The 19,365-nt window shown below is 36.7% G+C and overlaps 1 protein-coding gene across 2 annotated transcripts; it reads right to left on the bottom strand.

Moving 5' to 3' along the window:
- Positions 1–6,885: 6,885 nt before the first annotated feature.
- Positions 6,886–13,140, bottom strand: LOC137127846 (green-sensitive opsin-like). Of its 2 annotated transcripts, XM_067505315.1 has the most exons (6): positions 12,503–13,140; positions 12,181–12,349; positions 11,895–12,060; positions 11,562–11,801; positions 11,373–11,462; positions 6,886–6,903 (listed from the first exon to the last, which is right to left on the bottom strand). In XM_067505315.1, the coding sequence occupies exons 1-6, from the start codon at positions 12,885–12,887 to the stop codon at positions 6,886–6,888; spliced, it is 1,068 nt and encodes a 355-aa protein (XP_067361416.1). In that variant the 5' UTR covers positions 12,888–13,140. The 2 variants fall into 2 exon arrangements, with proteins under 2 accessions (XP_067361416.1, XP_067361417.1); XM_067505316.1 differs by lacking the exon at positions 6,886–6,903 and having other exon boundaries at positions 11,145–11,462.
- Between the last annotated feature and the right edge of the window lie 6,225 nt (positions 13,141–19,365).

Here is a 19,365-nt window from a genome sequence, read left to right as displayed (position 1 = left end):
TACTGTATTAGTTTTAAAGGCATTTATTATACACATATATCACTTGTAATTTCACTTTGGTTTTTTGGCTGCATGTGTACATTATTTTAAAAGCACATGTTGTTCCTTGTTTCACTGCAAATAGTAACTTTAGCCCCAAAGAGCATCATATGTCTGCAGCCTTAAGTGTTGCTGCAGCAGATGTAACAGTTTTGTTTTAGAAGTTTCCAAGGGCTCCAAAGATAACGCATATATGCTGATGAGAATTTGCACATATCTGCCAATAACTGTAGATTTAACATACCAGAGAGCAGATAGCAACTTCACCTGTAGAGGAAATAGGTAAAACATGTTTTTATTATACAAAGAAATTATACAAAAACTTAAATCATAGTCTGTCCTTTGTGCCCTTGGGCTTAAAACCTTGTCCTCAGTGATTTCAATTCACACAAATTACACTTGCTCTTTTTGTTTTCCAAAGGTTATTCTTAAATTGGCAGAATTAGATTACAAGAGGAATTCAAGGAAGTAGAAAACCAGGGTCTAATTGATATTTGACTTTAACGAGCACTAAAGGCCAGTAACCTAATGATCACATGTTTAAATTGCACTTTTAATGCTGTATTGTAGATGAGAAGAGGCTGAAGCTGGATTATTACGAGTTTTTAAAATGAGTTAAATTACACACACACAAACACACACTTAAACAACTATGTTAAGGTGAAATGCTGCAAGACAGACCAAGTTTTTCTCTGTTTCTGCTACAGTACAAAAAAAGACATTTGAAACACATCAGTGAAAAATAAAGGTTTAGAACATTATTCTATTTTATTAAGATTGTACAAATACAGTCTTATCTAGGTAAGAAGCCTTTCACTACTTTCTCTGCAGTGATCTAATGTTGATTAAGTGAAAGACTGTGAGCCTGTGTGTTTTCACCATTAGCAGAACTTAGTTATGTACAACTTAATGTGTTTTTTTAACTGAGCACCCACCTATTTAAACTGTATCAAAGTCTACAATGATGATGTACTACAGTATGTTATGTGCTAACACAGAGTTGCTAACACCCTGACAGAGGGTCAGATTACAATGCAGTTCATCTGTAAGAGCAAAATGTTTATTATTATATAAGATTATAATTTACTGAGAGTGAACTTCCTCATTGTGCACTGCCCATGGCCTCTCATGGACACACGCTCCTTAACATTTCATGTGTGCTTGTGACACACTGGGTTTGGCCTTCTCTGACTGGTTAGAAGGATAAGCCTTGGTCAAAAAACATCAGAGGGAAATACCTCTACCCTGCTACCAGTGCTGTTCAATCTGTGTCACTTGACCTTCATAGGTGCTTATTGATATGAAAAAAATATTTACATACTGTATAACCAACTGGATATTCATCAGCTTTACAGCTGATGTCTCAGGTTTCCGGAGCTAAGAAGGCTTACTATTCAGTGTGTTCCCTAACTCTTTATCCTGCTGCATGCAGCACCATCCTGTCACTTCCCACAAGCGGCACCTAAGGATCAGGATTACCTGATCAGGGCAATGCAGAGACACAAAGGAGTGTGGTAAAGCTAGATCTGGTTAATCCAATTTGACAAGAACAAGAGTAGGGATAAGAGCACAGCAGTATGACATCAGGACTACCTGCTTGTGGCAGTGCTGAGACAAAAATGATGGTGGTAAAGCCAAATCAGATAATCCTATTGGATAAGAAGAACAGCAGGGATGAGAACACAACATGGTTGCTTTTTTCAGGGCTGGCCCTTCCGTATAGGCAAACTAGGCAACTGCATAGAGCAGCACGTCAGCAAAGTGGTCTGCCCATATAGTACTTTTCTCCAAAGCATTTTATATCTTCTTCTCATTCACCAATTCACACACTCTCACATTGATGACAGCAGCTACCATGCAAAGTCTTCACCTGACTCACCAGGAGCAACTTTTCAGCTTCTCGCCAATGGACACTTCGACGTGTAGCCAGAAGCGACCAGGAGTCAAACCACTGACCCTGTGATGTCCCCATATTGGTCTAAGTACTCAAAAACTATGCAAAATGAATAATGAATAATACATGTATCTTTTATGCAATAGCACCGAAAGCCCTGAAACAAACAAGAAAACATCCTCCAAAGGGCTCATCCAGTACAGTAAATCCAGGACAGACTGGAAAACATTAGGTCTTTGTCCATCCATCTATTCCTCCATGATCTTATCTGCTTATCCTGTTCAAGACTGTGTGTGTGGGTAAGATGGAGGACACACCTTTGACAAAGTTCCAGTCTATGTCAGGGACAGCACAAAGAGACTTTCAATGACATTTAATGTCTTTTGAGGAAAGAAAAGGTATTGCACTAAGTTTCATTACATAAAAGGAAACAAGGTTAGCTACTTGGCTCAAGGACAGCATATGGGGAATTATGGATGCTTTCATTTTATTGTGTATACAGTGTTTGGCTGTAAAATTATATAACTGAATAAAAATATTGGCACTTACGTAAGAAAAATGTGTGAATTCTCTTTATTTTGTTATTGGCTCAGATCTTGTCCAAATTAAACATTAAAAGTTTTAAGGCAGTCCTCAATGGACACTGCAGTGTAATGCAGTACAGTACGTTTTTATTGCAGTAGTTTATGGTCACTTATGGTTCACTTTACTTTTACTTTAGTTGTTTACTTATTCTCCATATCATTGATGAGGATGCCAGCTGTTTAAATGGCCATGAGAACGAATTTGCCAAATTATGTTGTTGATATTTTTAAGCACGACTCATAAGCCTTGGGCTGTTCTTTACAGAGATGTAGAACTTTTTAACCTAGTGGAGCAGAGCAATGTACATTAGCAGCATTGTCATGTATACAAGACTGTGGGCTCTAACTTGGTAAATGTGACACTGCAGCTATGCTTGTACAGCATAACCCCCAGGGGCAGACATACATTGGATCAAGATAATGAGCAAAAGAGGATCTGCATGACAGTTTATAATGACTTGTTGCCAAACATTTTAATTGACCATAATGTGTTTATCATCTAAGCACTATTGAAGGAAGCTTCAGACTGAACCCTTTAATTTGATTTGGTCACTGTCTACTTTGGATGGAGCTAACAGTTCTTAATAGGATTTCAGGGGGCAGGTTAGTTCACTGCGGCCACAGTGGCTGGAGACACTATGCTGTTTATTTTAGAGCTGTCTGTGAAGATTCACCGGTATATCTATGACTCAACCTGAATAAAACCATTATCTGTTCTCTTTATTTTAAAATGCTAAACACTTAGAGCATCACTACTGTAATTCCCTAATGTGTGGTGTTCAAAGAGATAGATAAGAGGACAAATGTGCAAACATATACAAAGCAACAAAAGTGTGTGACCACCTGAGACTTTTCACTACACATCAAGAAAAAGGTGGCTAGATATGCTGATGATAATGGAATGAAGTGAACAAAAGAGAGTGGGGGATGGGCTGCCTGATTGTGTGTATAATTTGAAATCATTTTTTGTCTGAGTGCACATTTCAAGAGCACCTGTGACAGTGTTGGGGTGCATTAATGCACACTAATGCTAAACAATACCATATGTACAGGTTTGTGAACATCACATGCTGCTATCCAGATAACATACATCCAGATACACCAACCACAAGAGAATCAGGGTGACATCATGATTATCTGATCATAATCAGTGCAGAGACAAAAAGGGCTGTGGTAAAGATAGATCCAGTTAATTCAATTTCACAAGAACAAGAGCAGGGATAGTGTTGCTTGTCTATTGGCTTCACTTAAGCAGTAAGTAAGAAAGAAATTAACGTGAATATATCCTAACATGCAAGCACTTTCATATTTTGCTAAATCTTTTCACAAATCATTTGGTGGTATAGCTCTTGTACGTTTTTCAATTTTTTATGTTACATATGCTATACGTATACTTAACTTCCTGTCTTAGATTTACTACAATGCCCTTGATACCGTCAAGGGCATTTGAATAATATTGCAATGATTCCATACTCTCACATTGCTAATCCTTAATGGAAATGGGCAACACTTTATCCATCACATATGCAGTCACAAGCTTTGTTAGTTCTTTGTTGCTCGTTGTTTCTAGCTGTTTAGTTATTGAAGGCCATCCTCCACAGCTGCAAATGGTCAATGATCCGCACTTATAAGTGCTTTACACTGCTTCTCATTCACCCATTCATACTTGCAATCATACACACACCGATGGGGGGCTGCTATGCAGCTGGCCAACACTCATTAGGAGCAACTAAGTTGGGGTTTAATGTCTTGCTCAAGGACACTTTGACATGTGACGGGCAGAGGGTCTATTTTTGTTGGGGTGTATCTCCACTGGCTTTTCATTGTTGTGCTGCCGTAATAAGTGTTTCAAGGTTTTTTAAAGTCAGGCTTTGGAAAGTGTGGAAAGAATGATAGCATTACATGCACAGTGCATAAAATTCCAATTACAATAATGTTCTTATCACTTTTCATCCTGATAAAATCAAAGTAATGTAAATATTTAGAGCTGTGACGTGTGACGTGTGCAATCACAACCACAATAAATACTGTATTTAGGGTTGAATTTTAAATCAATCTTTGCTGTGGTGCCAAAAAAATAACGTTGTAACAAGTTGTCTTTAGAGGGAGTGATTGCAATATTTGTACTGAAATTATATTTGTATTTTTTTACACTTCTTGTTTACTGGGAAAAGTAATACAGTACTATTACATAAAGCTTTCCTGACCAACACTTGATTCATTAGATCTTGCCTTTTAAGTTCCTGCTTCTTAAGTTTTTTGAAATACATCATAGTGAGGTTTAGCTGGTTTGAGTGCAAGTGACTTTGATGAGTTAATAACTACAATGTCTGTGGGTCAATGAGACATCGTCTATTCATCCATTAAACGATAGTCCCTTGACTACAAAGTCAAGGGACTAACTAACTTAGAGCTATCAACTGTAAAAGCATCTGCAGGACCATGCAGTCACCTCAGTCTGTTCTGTGCACCAAGAGACGAAGAAGGTTATAGTTTGTGTCATAGATAGTGTATAGAGATAGTCTACAGTAGTCTTAATGTCATGGAGCACTTCATGATGCTGCTGCACACATCTCTGACAAGGGGACCAGGAACAAGACGATTCTACCCATAGTATGCATGAGAAATAATGTCACCCAACCAGTGTTAGAAACACTGTGACGTTCTAACATCTGGGAGCATCTAGTATAACTTACCACCAAAAGCTATATATATATACTGACCCTGTTCTCTCAATGTCCCACAATGGTGTATTCTACACCTACACTTTAAGCATCACTCTATGAGCGCACTACTCTAATGTCACATGTAAAGTTTCTCCCATTTATCTGTTAAAACACCTGGTCTCTCTTGTCTCTGCTGTGATGCTGCCCCACAGTAGTGCACATATTAAAATTTTGTTTATGCCTTTCGAAGTAACCAATGTTTAACTGATACTATGAAAACTACACTACCTAATTTGTAGAGTTAATAGGATAGCCTCTTAAAAACAATGATTTGTATAACTAATATTAGGTTATTAAACAGTAAAATGTTATACTTTATGTTACCTTTATAGTCATTTTTACTACTTGTAGTAATACTTACCAGCAAAGTGTTTCACATTTTCCTTTTTTTTTTTAAATCAGGTAGTTGTAGATATAAAATTATAATAAATTACACTGCTTCTGATTCTACTAATCAAACAGAAATAATTTTTATTTTCTCATTTTTACAACCTATTGAATCATTAGAATACATGAATATATTCTAATATATCAATATATTAACGTATTCTGTTATGAAACACTTCTTACATGTGGTGGATGGCTGTGACTGTGTCCAACAGTCTCACGGGGACACAGAGTAAACTGCACTGCAGAAATTCATTTTTGTTTTGCACAGAATGTGTTAACGACCTAAATATTTTAAAGAAATACTATGACCAAACCTATAGTATATTAGGTCACAATACATTTAGTTTGACTACGTTTTAATACCAGTGCTAATGTTCCAAAACTCATGATTTCTAGGTCAGGCCTGTTGCATTGTTCTGAGCTACACAAACCCACGTTTTAGACCATAAACCTTCTGTCAAAAGTGCCGAAACTATCCTATATCCTATTATATCCTTTTTCAGGTGATCTCATAGTAATCTTTACAGGAAAAGATGGATGAACCTTCAAACAATCAGTCGCTTGAAAGATTATAAGATCAGGTAACAGTATGTGTGTTAGTTTTCACTAACACTGAACTCAAGACCCCTGCAAAAGTGATTTTCTTTTCTTTATCCTAATAAAATCCATTTACTGAGGTGGAAATCCAGGTGGAAGAACATCCTTCAGCTCTCACACCCCTAAATATAAAGCTATAGAGTTGAAAATGATAAAAACAACTGGAATGGTCTGGTAAAAAGAGAAAGTATAATAAAGGTATATCTTGCCTAATGACCCTCCCCCACCCCACCACCACCACCACCCAAATAAGATAAGTGGTGACAGATAATGGATGGATGCTACTTAAATGTTTCGATTTTTGATACTATAAGAAAGACATTTGTGTGGTGTGTAAAGACAGTACAATCACATCTGGTAATGCTCTCAACGTAGAGATAGGAAATCATCTTTCACACAGCTGTCTTTCTATAAATAAACTATATATATTATATATATAAACAATGCTGTTGAATTCCAAAGATTATTTTAATATATTGTTGACCAGAATTGCTGTTTGTGTATATTTGTGTGTTGTGCTGCAGCATTTTTGTGTTAAGCTCTCAGGTCTTTTTTATTATTTATTATCATTTGTATCAATAGGGTAATATTAAGCTATATAACGAAACAATTAAATAATTAAGCTCCATATCTCCCTCTTGATCAGTCTAACAGTTTACTCAGCAGATGTCACCTTCTGCTGTACTAAAGAAACAGGATTAACTGTAGAACATAACCATACACATTAAATATGCATATTTAACAGTTTTTACATGGGTACATGCTGGATAGAAAATAAAAATCCTGCAGCAAGGGGAAACCTGTCACTGGCGGGCAGCTTTTCATACAATCTAGGAATTATGTGACTGATGTTAATGAGTAAATGTTTATGTTTCACTCGGCCATTAGCCATTAGGGCCATGTTTCGGTTGCTGAAATGGTCCCTCGTGTTGTGTTTTTGTAATTTAAACTGAATTCTAAATACCATGATGCTTCTTTGAGAAGGTCTTCACATTTTCTGTGACACTTGTGTTTGACATATTGTTCATTTATTTTTAACAATACCATCCTGCGAAAGAATTTATTGATTTGTCAGTGTTTTGGGGGATTAACAAAGCATCTACATGTTGCATAAAACTGTTCTGCATCTTAAATTCACAATGAATAGCCTTATGTATGCATAGCTATCAGTATATTAAGATAAAATAAACTCCTGCCACTTGTAAATCCGTTGAACCAAAGATGATATATGATAGTTTGCCTTCTATATGACATCTTTGGCAACAACCATCACTTTTACTATTTATTCACAATTTCTCAGTTCTTCTCTTACTTATTACAAAACCTAAAGAGTAATATATACAGAGAGTATATACAAAGTATAAAGAGAATATATATACTCTCAACTTCACCCGACCACTTACCCGCAAACAACGCTGTACTTTTATTGCAATTTGCCCTTTCAAGAATTTCAAGTTAGCTTTTGAACATCTTCATGTCAACTAACAGCTACCATATCATCAACTGCATACGCACGTATAGACACACAGGCATAGAACTTTCTGTTAGCTTAATGCCTCCTAATTCCTTTCTGGTTTGGCACAGCACACTCACTGGATGGAGAATAAAGCATGCCTGCTAATGAACATCCCTGTCTAATTCCCGCTTAATGGAAAAAGGAGCACTGTGAACCAACATTGAAATTCAGTACATGTTTACTGTCCCTAGAAAGAACTGACAAGGAGGGAACCAAAAGCCAAGAGCATTCCAGAGGTACTCATGTTTCACCCAGTTGAAAGCCTTTTCTTGGTTTCTTGGTTGAATGAAATAAGACCAAATTTAAGTCACAATTAGTGAGATAATTCCAAATAATCACAAATCATGTGTTTATTAATGCTAATAGACCTGTCAAGAAAACAGTTTGTCTGGTCAAAACAAACAAACCGATCCATTACTTAAATGCCCAGTGTCTTTAAAAAAGATTTATGGTCTACAAACAACAGACTCACTGGTCTCCTGTTCTTTATTTTACAAAGATCCTCTGGCTGCAAGGTGAGAACGGCCCTTCTGCAACTCAGTGGGAACACTTCTTCCTTCACATTGGCATTGAGGATCAAGTAAAGCCTTCCCCAATATGAGCCAAACTCCATGTGAAGGCCATCAGTGTCAGGAGCCTTTCCACCATTCAAGCTAGAGAGGGCCACTTGCAGTTTCTGAAGAGATAGTTGATGATCCAGCTCTCTACATCTGGATTCTGGGACCTTGTTCAGGTTGATTTAAAAAAAAAATCTTCTGACACTGCATGATAGGGAGAGGAAACATCCACAGAGTGATTTGTAAGCTCCAGCCTATCAGCTCCCTGAATACAGCATTTGAGTCAACTCTGACCATTCCTATTCTCCAACTAAAGAAACACTTGGAGGGGGCATCCATTTTAGTGTGTCTGCATACTGGTTAAATCTCCTGTAAAACCACTTAAACATACAAATTCGTGTCTGACACCTTAAAACATTAATTGATCATTTAATAGCTTTAGTAACATTGAAAGTCTACAGATATAATACAAATGTTAATACTGTCATTTTCCCACATTATGGTTGTGGTTTGCCACGTTTTTTATATAAATCCTCAACAGTACAATTTAAGTCACCACCCAACATTAAAGATTTACAATGTTAAAATTTCTCAGTTGTTTAAGTTGAACCACATTTTTGATGTTATAGTGGGTGATGAGTCCTGCTATCCACCACATGTAAGAGGGAACCAAAACATACTTTTTCTGTCCAACTGGAGTTGATTTATCAGATGAGTCTGTATCTGAGCTGATATCACTTGTTTGTTAACCTGTTTTTTAGACAATTTTCCTTTTTTTGTTACGCTAGGTTTCCATTTTTTGGTGGCAATTTGAAAATGGCCCATACTCCTGTATAATCACCACCATCAGCACTAGACTGTCTGGGTTCTGCTGCAGGACTACATGGTTATGTCACAGTGGATTTCTGGTTATCCCTTACATCTTCCCCATGCTCTCTTGGCTCTTCCTGTTCATCTGGATTTCAAGCGTCGCTCAATTGACCCCGACATACAATTACGTCACAGTGTGTCCCTCACTGAAAACTATCGACTCGAAAATTCACGTATGTTGTTCAACACCATGAAGACTTGCCCCATGAAATACACAAGCTCCATTTTAGTAGATTTACACCCAGATGACATCATTCCGTCTCAACAATCCTCTTTCTCTGCGCTCATAACAGAAATGGATCATTAGAAATAATTATCTCTTTGACTGAATATGGGAAATCGGTGTTGTTCCATGTTCAACGACTAGATTGACTTTATCAATGCAAAACATGACAAGTGCGCTATGAATCCCTCACACACTTTCACAGTACAACCAACAGTTCCTGCCACCGCCAAATCCAAACCGACAGGCACATTGACGCCGACGACTTCCTTCAACTCTTCCTTCACACTATTCCGAGATACACTTCCATGCAGCGTGTTGTTCGACGGAAAAAATGCTGGGAAAATGCACCAGTGTGAAAAAAACAATAATCTCTCCGAATTTAGAATGAAATCAAATGTATGTAATGAGTCTCTTCCAAACACTAACACGCGCATGTGCGCAAAAGAGAGAGAGAGAGAAAGAGAGAGAAGGATTACTCTGGGCAGCTATTAAAACTACAAGTACTCATTAACCCCCACAGGATGACTTTATGTTGGCTGACTATGAGGAAACTCAATCCCACTTTACATTGTGTAGCTTGTTGTAGCTGAGATTATTCCATTCATGTTTGTACAGTTTTCTTAGCCACTCCCTGTTTAGATTGGGCTAAAGCTGGAACCTCGATCCTGCAACATTTTATGAGGTAGGTTACACAGAAAGACTTTTCCTCAGTCAAACATGTAGGGAATAAACTTTTTTTTTATATGATCCATTGCTAATATAAAGTATGAAGATGATATAATTCTCTAAATCCACAATGGGCCTGTGCCCAGTGTTGGGGAGTTACTAGTCACATGGTACAGTTATTAAGAAAGACAATTGGAATTAAATTACAGTTATTATTCAAAGAATGTAGTAATTTTGGTAATAAAAAAAGTGTATATGTAGAATGTAACGTTCGTTGTGCTTGAATGTCTTCTCTGTGCACATTTCTGAAGACCAACGTGTGTTCTCTATTATCCTACTTACTTAGGTAAAGCCAATAAGGCTGGCAACTCTGCTACGTTCTTATCCCTGCTCCTGTTCTTGTGAAATTGGATTAAGCTGATCTAGCTTTACCACACTCCTTTTTGTCTCAGCACCACCATGAGTAGGTAATCTTGATGTCATAGTGAGGTGCTTATCTCTGCTCTTGTTCTTGTGAAATTGGATTAACCTGATCTAGCTTTACCACACTCCTATTTGTCTCAGCACTGTCAAATAATAATCAAATAATGTTGATGTCACCCTTAGCTTAAAGTGCCTCTGTGGAGGTGATACTCTCCACAGGTAGGATGTGGAGAGATGTAATAGAAAAGGCTGAAACGGTGATATTAAACATTTAGTCAACCTGGTTAATTGTACCAGCTTGAGACAACTTGAGAAAGACTTGTTAGCTTCTGTGAGTTCAATTAATTGAAATTTTGCGGCCAATTTTTAAAATAAATTGCTTTGACAGCTCTTTTTCATGCATGCATTTATTGATCTAATGTTATGCAGTGTTAAATGCTTATGATGACCAACTCCAGCAAGTGACAAAAATAGAATTTGACATTGTACATGGTCCATTTTGACAATACAGAATAGTGCAAAATGTTCCCACATTGATGAAATTCAGGAAATACTGTTGGACTTTGATGTTACTTGAGGACGTTCTGTTCTGTATTGTTCCCAAATGGCTTAGACATATCAGGCTATGTCTCCATCAAAGTGAGCATCCATGACAGATTGGCAATGATTTCAAATTCTCACTGAGACATGACAAACACTTAAAATCAACTTTCAAATAAAAGGTGAGAAAATGGCGGGCGTGAGGTTTTTTCCTGGAGCCATTTGTCACTGCTCAAGAAGTTCAGATGTCTCTGAACTTCACCCAGTCTAAACTGAGAATTATCCAAGACACGGTAGAAAGAAAAATGTCCACAAATATGACAATCTCTTTATATTTAAGAAACAGAGGACACTTCAGTCTTGCTGGCAGAAACTGAAGTCTCATCCTCCACCATGCCACCCATCCCAATAGTACTCAGCATGCAGTTACGGAACTGAAAAGAGGGAAAACAGCTGTTAAAATAACAAGCATGTGTATCACGCTGGGTTTAAACAAAGACAAATAATGAAAGGGACATTTTATATGAACAAACCTGTTTGTTCATTAGCACGTAGATAATAGGATTATAAAGAGCTGAGCTCTTTGCAAAGAAGGCTGGAATGGCCGCTGTCAGGGGGGAGAATGCAGCCCCCTTGTTCATGAAGATCCAAGCACTGAAAGTGGCATATGGTGTCCAAGCTATCAGAAAACCAAAGACCATCAAGATGCACATACGTGTCACTTCTCTCTGTGCCTTCTGGGTGGACTCTGACTCCTGCTGCTGAGCAGCAGCCTGAAGTGTTTGAGATCAAAAAATATAGTGAGATTCAAAGCACAGATAGTTCAGCAGAGCTTAAACTGATAAACAGACATAACTCCGACTTACAGCTTTGACTGTCAGAACAAGGCTTCCGTAAGAGAAGAAAATGATGAAGACAGGAGTGAAGAAGTGGACGGTAAACATGTATATGACATAGGATTCGTTGTTGTAGCCTGGAGCCAGAGTGTAGTAGTCTGGGCCGCAGGAGCACTGCAGACCCTCAGGAATGTACCTGTAAGGTTTAACAACAGCCATTTTTTAAACATTAATAAGATGTTAACCATCCACCAAATTAAAATCATTGGAATTAAAATTGTAATTAAGTAAAGTTACAGAGCTAAATATGAATTACCTGGACCAGCCAAAAAGTGGCGGTGCAGCACATGCCAAAGCCATGATCCAAGTAAAACTGACCCCAGCTCCTGCGTGAGTTCCAGTAAACTTGAAGCTTCCCATGGGTTTGCAGACAACAATGTATCTCTCAATAGCCAGGACAACCAGAGACCAGAGTGCCACTTCACCTTCAAAGAGAAAAAATTTAACTGTCAGGTTAACTTGAATCTGTTTGTGTGCAGCGATAAGCTTCATATTTTACAGTATGTCCAGTGTAATTATTCATTGTAAACTCTTACAAATTGCTTCTATGTCAATATGCAAACTAATACAGTTTATACCTCCAAGTGTGGCCATGAACCCCTCTAAATCACAGGCAGTGGGTCCAAGAATGAAGTAGCCATTAACAGCAGATGTGATGGTGATGGTGAATCCAAAGCAGCACATGATGAGTCCAGCCACAGCCAGGTTGACCAGGATGTAGTTGAGAGGTTGCCGGAGCTTCTTGTTTTGAGCTGTTACCAGCAATGTCAGAACGTTGATGGGAGTTCCAGTGCAGACCAGGAAGAACATGTAGAAAGCTAAAAGCTTGAACATGATAGGATCTGCCATATAATACTGTTGGTATTCAAAAGGACTTCTAACAATCCCAGTCCTGTTGGACATCGGGATGTAGAAGTCATTTCCCTCTGTGCCATTAGGCTCAATTCCTTTGTCCCATACCATCTTTGCTGCTCTGTTAGACTTCTTTGTGTTGATGAACACTGAGTTGCACAGGATGATTTTTATACCTCTCCACTAACCCCATTGTCAAATTCAAAAATAGGATTACAGGATTGAGAGGTAGCACAGGAGGTAAAAGTAAAAGTAATCTTAACACCGGATAGAGACTGCTAGCACCTAAAGTACGTAATTTGTTCCACTTTCCAGGTCCGGAGGAATCCTCTTAATCCCGATTTAAAGGGAGGATTTCAGTTATGTCAACGGCTTTTAAGAAATTATCTAAATGTATTATAAATAAGCAGATCCAGAGTGGAAGCATAAGGAACATAATATAAGTGTATAAAAGCTAATTATATGAACACAATGAATGTTTATTTTGAGAACATTGATGCACAAACTTTTCTGTATTTCTTAAAAGGAACCAATACAAAGCAGATTTCATACAGCAAAATGCAATACAATGTGCTTCACAAAGCAAGAGACAATAGGAATACATAAAGTAATAGAGTGGAGAATCCATCTCAGATGCTTCAAACACAGGTAAATACAGATGTTTCCACAGCTGACGCAGGTCAATTTTTTTTTTCACCAAACATGAATTTAGTTTCATACTACCAAGGCTAATAATAATAATAATAATATTTTTTCCTGTAAATGGAAGACATTTGAGATTGTAATATTTGGCTGCTAATCCCTTTTATGCAGCAAGGTGCAAAGTCTCTGTATAACACTTTGATAGATATTTTTAAAAACAAGTAGTCTTTACAGGTAAAGCCAAAGACTAAAACCAAGTGTAGTCACTCAGAATTATTTATTTTTTGTATGATCACTCTTGCAGGACACACTGGTAATAGGGTAATAGGAAACACTTGTCAGTCACGTGTTTCCTTAAAATGTAAAGGGTCTGATACAAAAGGAGTTATGTTGTGGATTTTATTTTAAAAACTAGGAAATAAAAGCTAAAATTCTGAACTTTTCTCTAATGTCCATCTTTTATTCCCAGAGGTTCATACAACAAATACAAATGATTTGGCTTTGCTATTCCAATACTTTTGGAGGGTATTATAAATTGTTTGGCAATTCAAAAGGCAAAATTCTTAGCCCATAGTAATATATTGCAAATTATTTCTGCATTTTAGGTTTTGCATTATTAATCTATAACGTAAATACAATATATTGATATAAAAAGTATAATATTTGCTTCTGTTTTATAGGTTATGAAATTATAGAGAAGTCATATAGTCATTTCAGTTTTTTTTTTCAGTTTAATACACTGAAAGGTTCGATTCGAAGTTCTTTTTTTATGTTTTAAGCAGGTTTATATTTTGCTTACTGTATAAAAAAATAATCAATGCTCAGTGCCAGCTATAATGCATTTTGTTCTGTTTAGTTTGGTAAAACCAAGCTTAATATGTTTTATCTCTTGTGTTGTGCCCATGCTGGGCAGTGAGCGTATTTTCCATTTTTTGTTACAGTACATGATACTTGCAGAGGAAGAAAAAGTAACACAAGTAAACAAGTACTTCAAAATGCTGTGTGCTGGAAATCCGCTACACTTCTAAATAAATGATTCTTAATTAAATTGACCTACATGCATTCGATCTGCTAAACACCTGTTGGAAACCACTGACCCAGTGAGGTTTGGTTAGAGCCTAGTGGTTGTTATGAGCAGTTCACAGCCTGAGAAGAGGTGAACATGAGTACACTCTTTCAGGAAAAACATGTTTTTTTGAAACACCGTACAAAGGGAAAATACTGAAATACAAGTTGCTCTGAAAGGTGATTAACTGCATTGACAGTAACATGTCACATTATCACTATAGCCTCAGGTGCAGTTCAGTAGTTTAACAAATAGATGTGTGCTCATTTAGACATGCCTCTGGCTCTTTCACTACATCATTTACTTTAATAAGTACTTATGGGATTCTATGTTCTATCTACCTGTGATATATTTTTATGAAAAAAAATGGGAGTCAGATAAATGCATAAATGAATAGAAATATAATGTAATTCAGAAATGTGTCACTTTTACATGTTGAACCCAACTGCTGATTTGCAGATGAATTTACAATGAATTTATTAACAAGCAAATGAGACAAAGCCTTAGTCAGTTTAGGCTGAAGACCCCACAGAGTCAGATCCAGACAGGTGTTGGCAACAGACATATCATCAAAAAAAAAAAAAAAGGCAGGGGGTTAAGTACAAAAAGCAAACATATGTGTAGCAGCTACCTGTGGGTATGTTTGTTTGGCTGGAATGCTGGTTATTAGGAGTATCATTGGCAAGAAAAGGCAAAAAAAAAAAACAGTATTGCTCAACAAGCCAAAAGCAAATTTACGGTGAAATTTTAACCATTAGATGGCACCCATCATGTCATTTCCCTGAAGGCAAAGTTTCCAGGTCTAAACTATTTGCTTAACAGCATGATCCTTCTTTGGAGAGATTTCAGTTACATATCAGAGGTGGATAGTGCCCCCTGCAGGCTTGTACAACAAAGTGGAAACCTCTTCTTCCAGCATCATCACAGTATCCAGTGCTCTCAGGTATATTAAACCTATAGTTCTTGGCAGATACGTGCATATACGCATCAGCATATATGTGTTATCTTTGGAGCCCTTGGAAACTTCTAGAACATAACTGTTACATCTGCTGCAGCAACACTTAAGGCTGCAGACAAACTCATGCCTACTATACTTCTGGTCTGATCATGTTATGATGCTCTTTGGGGCTGAAGTTATTATTTGCAGTGAAACAAGCAACAACATGTGTTTTTAAAATAATGTACACATGCAGCCAAAAAACCAAAGTGAAATTACAAGTGATATATGTGTATAATAAATGCCTTTAAAGCTAATAAAATATTTAAAACAGTGTAATACTCATTTGGTCAGCGTTTTCTTAAAACGACAGGTGGATAGTGCCCCCTGCAGGTTTGCACAATAAAGTGGAAAACCTCTTCTTTCAGCATCATCACAGTATCCAGTATGTTTCACATTGTACTCCATTACTAAATAAAAGTCACAGTTGTTTCGTGTTCTTTAGTGAATACAGACGGGACCAACCATGACTGTTACACAGCAGTCTGAAACATGTTACAGCACAGAGCGGAATAATTACACATAAAATACACACTTATTCCATACCCAGTGGATCATCTATGTCATGATGTAGCCCTTTATTTCCTGCTGATAACCTGACCTTAATTGTCATGCTGTGGGCACACACACTGTAATTTGCTTCAAAGAGCCTGCTCTGGACACCTGCGTGCGCTCAGTGTCTCTGTCAGGGGGCGGCCCCTTTGTTCTAATTGCTCCAATCAGATAAGACTGTATACAGAGGGTTTAATAACCAACCAGTGGATGTATTGAATATAGTTTTTCCAGCAAATGTTCACACTGAGGAGGTCTGGAAAACAGAACTAGTTCTGAGCTATGATAATTTTATAGGTAGTAGTATTGTTGGCAATAATCTTATTATATTATTATATTATTTGTTTTTTTGTTTTTGTTTTTGTTTATGGAGAAATTTTAATCATTATGATGTGTGTCAGTTGTGCTGGTTTGTTGCTGATTCCTATATCTGTCAGTTCTTTGATTTTGAGTCTTGGATTTTTTTGTCTTTGCTATTTTATGTCCCCTTTTTAGAAGAGTAAATGTATTATTATTATTTACTCTAATACTGTAACTATAAACATGAAGTTCCAGCTAGGTAATAAATCCAGATTCAAAAATAAACCTGTCTAATCATTACAAATGAAAAAGATTTTAAAAAATCAAATACAATCTTCTACGTATAAGATAAATAAAAAATATAAATAAATAAACAGAACAAGAAAAGAACATTTGCTACTAAAATAGTTGAGCAAATTTCTAAATTCATCAATTTTTTTTTAAAACTAATCAGCAAAGTGATTTAGTTTATTCATCTTTGTTATAGACCTCTGTTTTTGTTACATTTAAAAACACATCAGCCAGGCATACAGCTTCACTGGGTGATATGTTTCATCATTAAAATCATTTCTAAAGAAATACAAAAAAATTTAAATCTCCCATATACTCTGAATTACCATAATTCCTCTGGAGATATCAAGTATGCACAGTTACCATGAGTATGGTGATTGAGAGAATAGTTTATATGGGGTGGAAAATAGAAATGTTTTAGAAAAAGAACCAACAAAGAGAAAACAACTGGGTTTAATAGTTCAGTCTGATCTAGGTCTCACATCAGATTGAAATACCCTGAATAATCCTTACTAATACTAAAAATAATTCTTTCAGGCAACCGCAGGGTTGTGTCATTCTGGGAGGAATGATTATGGCAAGAAAACCCTGTTTAGATGTACAGATGGACGCCGCTGCTTTTATCCTTCCTGAGGAGACCACAAAACCAAAACTCACAGCTTGCACAACCTCTTCTTCTTCATGTTTAGTCTGGCATGTAACATCTAATGTTATTGATGCATTACTGCCACCTTCTATGCCAGAATGTAGGGCTGAGCAATTCAACCCAAAATTAAAAGACTATAGAAGAAGAAAGGAGAAGACGTAAACTTAATGAACCCAGTTCCTCTCAAATAAACAAATCAGCCTTGTTGTTATGCTTTATTCCTAAGATCCATTTCTGTTTGATCTCCTGATGTTAACCTTATTCTGAATTCAATAAAGATGTCTCCTTGTTATTGCATCATCCCATTTACATCGCTGTCATTGCTTTTTATTATTCTTTTTGCCTTTGCTTTACTGAATGAGCTGAACTGATGGTAGCTCTACAGGCCAGAATCCAGATGAATGCTGCAGTATGTGTGCATATTGAAACCTGAATACTGTCTGTCCTGGCATGCAAATGATTAAATTAATGAAAACCAAACTAGAGCTTGAACACACTATCAGCTTGTCTACTGTTATTTATTTAATTAATTTGTAAATTGTTTTGTAGCACATGGAAGGCTGACTAATCTAAAGTAATAAACCGATCTTTGACCTTCATCCGAGAGAATTGAGGAAGAATTTCCTTGGTTTTCCAGGACAGGGTCTCTCGGAAGCCTATTAAACACTTAATCTTCTCCAGGTGAAAGAAGACTGTTTTTGTTTGACAAATATATGCATGTGGATCCAGGATGCATGACTTTATAGCTGTAAATTGTAAACACTTTTTAACAAGGACCACGCTGTGAGCCCTCATCAGATCAGAGACTCTAACTTGCATGATTAGAGTCTCTCTTATTCCCATTACTTGATGCAATCCAGCACACCTGTAAAGCATCCATGTGCCTTACCAACTGAAAGTGACCGTATCTTTGTACATGTTAACATATTATTTATCTGATAAATGTTGGTAAATACTTGCTGTTGCCACAGCGCCATCCAGAGGAAACAATGGGCATCATATCTTGGTGCAAATTGTATCTTGGTTTGACCCAATTGACCTTTGGACCAGTTTATATTCTGTTATCCTTTAGAATGTATTCCTAACATCATATAATAATATAAAACATGACCTTATGCATATTGTCTGCATTTGATAATTACTAATACCTAAAAGATCATCACATGACTTTGACTAACAAGAGTTTAGGAGTTGTCAATAATATTAACCTTATTACATTTATTCTTTGCAACCGCCTGAATTATCCAATCTTGGCTAAAGTGGCTAATTACAATAGGGTCGGTTTATCTAAACATCCAGCATGAAGACTGAGTTTGTAGCATAGAGGTGTGAAGCTGCAATTTACTTAATTAACTGTTGGGGGGAAAAAGATGCATCTTGTGAGAATTCCTCCGCCTTTCTATTGAAAACTTAAGACTGTCTTATTTTCAGTGCTGCTACCATAGAAGGTCAGTGGAGAACTGCCCTCTTACATTTGGAAGTACTTGTGTTCTCTAATTAGTTGTTCAAAGACACTGGAAAACTCCAGTGATCGCCTAGAATTTGTATTACCAGGATCCAGATTATGTTCTAATTATTTATTTTTTAAAACCAATGGACGTTATAGGAACAGATGCATTCTTCTCTTTTTTCAAACATGCATGAAGAGTTGGCAAGAAACTCCTCAGTGGCAAACTTCTCTGTAATGTCTGCAGGGGGCGGCGTCCACCTGTCCTATCAACTCAAAGCTCTTCCAACTGACTTGTTTTCCCTAAATGTAAAATGAGAAAGAACATTAATTGCAAACCACAGAGGATTTTCTCAAGTACAATTTTAATAATAAGACCATTTCTTTTATAAATATTTGATTAATTATGAAAATGCAGTGTTTTTACTAAAACATGACATGATTAAGTATAATTGCATCTTGACTGGAAAAACACTATGTCATAATGTCCATGAATTTTCTGTATATGTCAAAGGTTCATTATAAGAATTCATTCTTAAAAATGTAAATGAGAATATTTTTAACCACTTCTGAGGTCATAGAGAATAAACCCTTGAGGTGTCACATTTATATGTTTAAAAGCAGTTTATGTAAAAAGCAATAATTATT

This window comes from Channa argus, chromosome 5 (assembly GCF_033026475.1).
Source record: "Channa argus isolate prfri chromosome 5, Channa argus male v1.0, whole genome shotgun sequence".
Classification (NCBI taxonomy): domain Eukaryota; kingdom Metazoa; phylum Chordata; class Actinopteri; order Anabantiformes; family Channidae; genus Channa; species Channa argus.
This window is presented reverse-complemented; position numbering and strand designations above follow the sequence as displayed.